Here is a 4167-nt window from a genome sequence, read left to right as displayed (position 1 = left end):
GACATGCCTATCTGCTTACGTATTGTCTGTGGTTGCTTTTGCAATACAGCAAAAACAGAGATCATACGCCTAAAATATTTACATCCTGGCCCTTTAAAGAAAAGTATGCAGCATGTGTGAGGGATTTATACAGCAGGCTCAGGAATCATAACACCTGGATTCAAATGGGAGTCGACCTTTGAGTAGCTTTGAAGTAATTAAGCAGGGATGAGGTCGAGCTGTGCCCGGTAGCCTATGTAAGCAAGCGGAAACATAAACAAACCAAAGGTAAGCCGGAGTCAAGGTGTGAGAATCCTAGAAAACGAAATGTTTAAGAACGGCCGATCACAAGCAGCTTTCTCAGATAAAATACCCACTTACGCTAGAGTCAATCAAATAATTTCCTTGCTTTGCTTCCACATCTCGTCTATAAAAACTTCTGCCGGCTCCTGTCCCTGGAGCACTCTGATTGGTGCTGCCCAATTCAAACAAACTGTGCTCAGATCAACTTGAAAAAATGTTTTGTTTTGCAAATAAACTTGAAAATGTTAACATGCTTCTTTACCTTTTAGCAATGCTAAGAGATCTTGGGCGTATTATTTAGATGATTTAGGCTCCTTAAGGCTCAGTTTTCCCATCTATAAAATGGGGGCAAAAATTATACTTACCTCCTAGACCTGTTGTGGGGATTCAATAAGATAATACAAGCAAAGTACTTGACAATAAATAAGAACCATTAGGATAATCTAATAGAACTCTCCGTTTTTTGTTTTTTTTTTTTTTGGTCCATATGTTTCATATTTAAAAAGTCCTAGGGGCTCCTGGCCGGCTCAGTCAGCTGAATGTTCATCCCTTGATTTTGGCTCAGGTCATGATCCCAGGGTCGTGGGATCGAGTTCCACTTTTATTTAAGATTCCCTCCCTCTCCCTCCACCCCTTCTCTCCCACTTGCACGCTTTCTCAAAAAAAAATTTTTAAGCCCTAAAGGAGGTCCTGATGTGTAGTTAACTACATTCAGCAACGTTTCCATACACACTCATTAGCTTTCGACGTGCTTCAGCAACTTCGACTTCATTAAAATTATAATTATTTCACTCCATTCTCTTTATCTCCTTCTTCAGCTTAAGCCCCCGTGTTGGCAGCTGGGGCCTTGGGAACCAGGGAGAACTTCTAATGCGACAGTTTTGGGAGAAAAGGAAGATAAAACAAGAGGCGGCTAGAGTCAGGACAACAAACGGTGAGGAAGTGACCACATGTGTGCGGCGAACCGAAGTTTTCAAAGATGACTATGAATCCACCTGGAAGACGGCGGACCAGTTAACGGAGCGGGACAGGCAGCGGCGCCCAGCACAGAACACAAACGCACCCCAGCCAAGCTCCGTGTCATTTATGTGTCCCTAATCCGCTAATTAGTTCCTAGCTGAACTTAACCCTCCTTCCCCCTGGGCTCTTCTCCACCTCTGAGACAAACACTCCTAAGCAGCAGTGTCGTGAAAATCCCAACTAACTCAGATCCAACTGGGAAGTTAGCCAGGCGAACTTGGGATTTTAGCGGGGTCTTTGGGGTTTCATTGCTCAATCTCCAGTTTGGGAAATCATGCACGTTTTGGATGGAGCACAAGTGAAAGCGAATCATTTTCTGGCCCTTGCTTGGTGTTGAGTAAAATTCACTTTTTTCCCCTAGAAAACACAGGATAGGATTTTCCGGGGGAAATAATAATTTTAGAAGGGTCTCGCTCAGTGCCTGGCACCGAGGAAGTCTACAATCAGTGTTAACTTGCCTCTCCTGTAGAAAGCGTTCTATCCCCAAGATAGGAGTTGATTCAACTACCCAGTCAATCATCACATAGTTTTCAAGCACAAGCTATATGTGAGGCCCAGGTCTCTGGCCTGGGAAATAGGATTGCCAGATTTAGCAAAGGAAAATACAGACCATGCCAGCAAATTTCAATCTAAGGTACACAGTGAACCATTTTTAGTGTAATTACATTCCATGCAATGTTTGGGATATACTTACGCTAAAAAATTAGTCATTGTGTATCAAACTTAATCAGATGCCCTGCACCATATCAGAGAACACTGCTGACAACAGAGAGGTGACCGAAACCCACACAGCCCTGCTCCCCAAGCTCCAAGCCCCAGGAGCGCCCAGGATTTAATTCTCATCCGGTAGCTCCCAGTGGGAAAGCCTGGGGACTTGAGTGACCGTCTCTTCAGAGGCACATGGCCCACAGGGGACCCATTTAGCAGATGTCACTCTGTGTTATAACTGCAACTTTATTTCCTGGTCATACACCTGTGCCCTCAGAGTCCTTAGCGACAGGGCCCACACCTTTTTACCCCTGCATCCCTGGATTCAATCCAGCGCAGTGTCTGGAACTAGAAGATGCTCAGCACAGACCAGCAGCACCAAGGAGCGGGCAGCTCTGTGATGGCTGCACAGACATCGAATGCGACGCCAGACCACGCTCGTGGCTCCTAGGCAAGGGATTCACATACCTTTATAAATATTGGAAATATAAGAGAAAACCAGATAGCCAGGATCCAAAGAACAAGGGGTGAAGAATGCGCTTTTATTTTAAAATGTTTTATGAAGGTACTCCAAATAAAACAAAGGCTTTTAGAAAGGGGAGGTGGGCGACTGGAGGCAGACCACGTGAGAGCAACATTATAACCCCGCAGAGAATCCTCAAGGGCCCCTGGAAGGTATTTCTTAACCTCACAGGTAAGAGTCAGTCAAGCAGATTTAACGTATTGGTAATATAATAAAAAACAACTTCCAGTAGTTAAGCAGAACCGTAACGTTAATAACTAAGGAAAATGGTATCGACAAATAACGAATAAGGAAGAGCCATTTTATTGTCAGTACTGACTGTCATACAACTGAAACACTCAGAAGGGAAATCACAAGATCCACAAAACGATAGATTCAGAGGAGGAGGAAGGGACACGGTATCTACAATAGAAAATCATCTTGCGGCATTGACTCCTTTCTGTCCAGCTGTAAAAGAGGGAACAAAAAGTCGAAATCTATAGAGCATGGTTCAATCACGCTACAATTTTTTAAAAAAGGGGGGGAAAAAGAAAGAAAAAGACAAATATTGCATTGCTGTTTCCCAATGACCACACAATCAGCCGGGGACTCTCAGATTCTTTGCTTCCTGGCTTCCCTCGCTATCATCCTGCGGCCTGGCGGAATCTGCGGTGGCGGATGCATGGCCTGGCGGAATCTGCGGTGGCGGATGCATCCCCAGCGCGTCCCACAGCCACTCTGCGCAGCTCCTGTCAGTGCTCAGATCGGTAGGCAGGAAAAGTCTCTGTCCGATGAAGCTTCAGAGGGCTGGCAACATCTTTTCCAAAAACAAACGATAAATAAAAGAATTTTAAAACGGCAGTTACATTTCATGAAAGCCCCAGGTCGAATTAGCTAGCAACAAGTTTCTACGCAACAGAAACAAGTAATATACAACACAGGATTTTCCCCCCCAGAGGCCACACAGTGATATGCAAATGAGAGTCCAGAGAGACGACACGATTACCATATCATTGGCATGTGGTCTTTGCACTGAGCTATCCTCAGACCACTAGCAGCGACATTTCTCCTCAGTTTTTAAAATTTCCCATCACCCCCTATATTCAGGGTATTTGAGGGAAATGAGAAGGAATCGTAGGACTGTGAAATTTTTGGTCTAGGACACTCTTTGGAAACCTGACCAGAAATAAGACAGTATTCTATTTAGATTTAGGAAGTTTTGTTGTACGGAGGCCTTATTATTTCCGGTTTAGGATCCAGACGAGGAGAGGTGAAGCAATCAGGAAGGCAGCTCCCAGGAAGGTGGGGCGTGGCCAACGTTCTCTACAAAAGGCCAGATACTAGATATTTCAGGTTTTGCAGACCGTATTGTCTCACTGCAGCTGCTCAACTCTGCTGCCTGTTGTGCAAAAGCGACCTGGTGAGTAAGCGACAAATGAGCACGGTGTCCCGCAAAACGTCGTTAACGACAAAGACTTTGTGTTTTTTTTGTTTTTTTTTTAATATTTTATTGTCAAATTGTTTTCCATACAACACCCAGTGCTCTTCCCCTCAAGTGCCCTCCACCATCACCTCCACCTCTTTTCCCCCCTCCCTCCTCCCCCCCAACCCTCAGTTCATTCTCAGCATTCCATAGTCTCTCAAGTTCTGCATCC

General features: G+C 44.8%; 1 protein-coding gene across 1 annotated transcript in view; it reads right to left on the bottom strand.

Moving 5' to 3' along the window:
- Positions 1-2533: 2533 nt before the first annotated feature.
- Positions 2534-4167, bottom strand: part of DOK5 (docking protein 5) — a 161269-nt gene continuing 159635 nt past the window's right edge. Inside the window, exon 8 of the mRNA XM_029917093.1 lies at positions 2534-3329. Within this exon, the coding sequence (XP_029772953.1) occupies positions 3265-3329 (65 nt within the window). The 3' untranslated portion in view covers positions 2534-3264. The remainder of the gene's footprint in view (positions 3330-4167) is intronic.

This window comes from Suricata suricatta, chromosome 12 (assembly GCF_006229205.1).
Source record: "Suricata suricatta isolate VVHF042 chromosome 12, meerkat_22Aug2017_6uvM2_HiC, whole genome shotgun sequence".
Lineage (NCBI taxonomy): Eukaryota > Metazoa > Chordata > Mammalia > Carnivora > Herpestidae > Suricata > Suricata suricatta.
The sequence above is the reverse complement of the archived record's forward strand: the minus strand, read 5'-3'. Positions and strand labels throughout refer to the sequence as shown.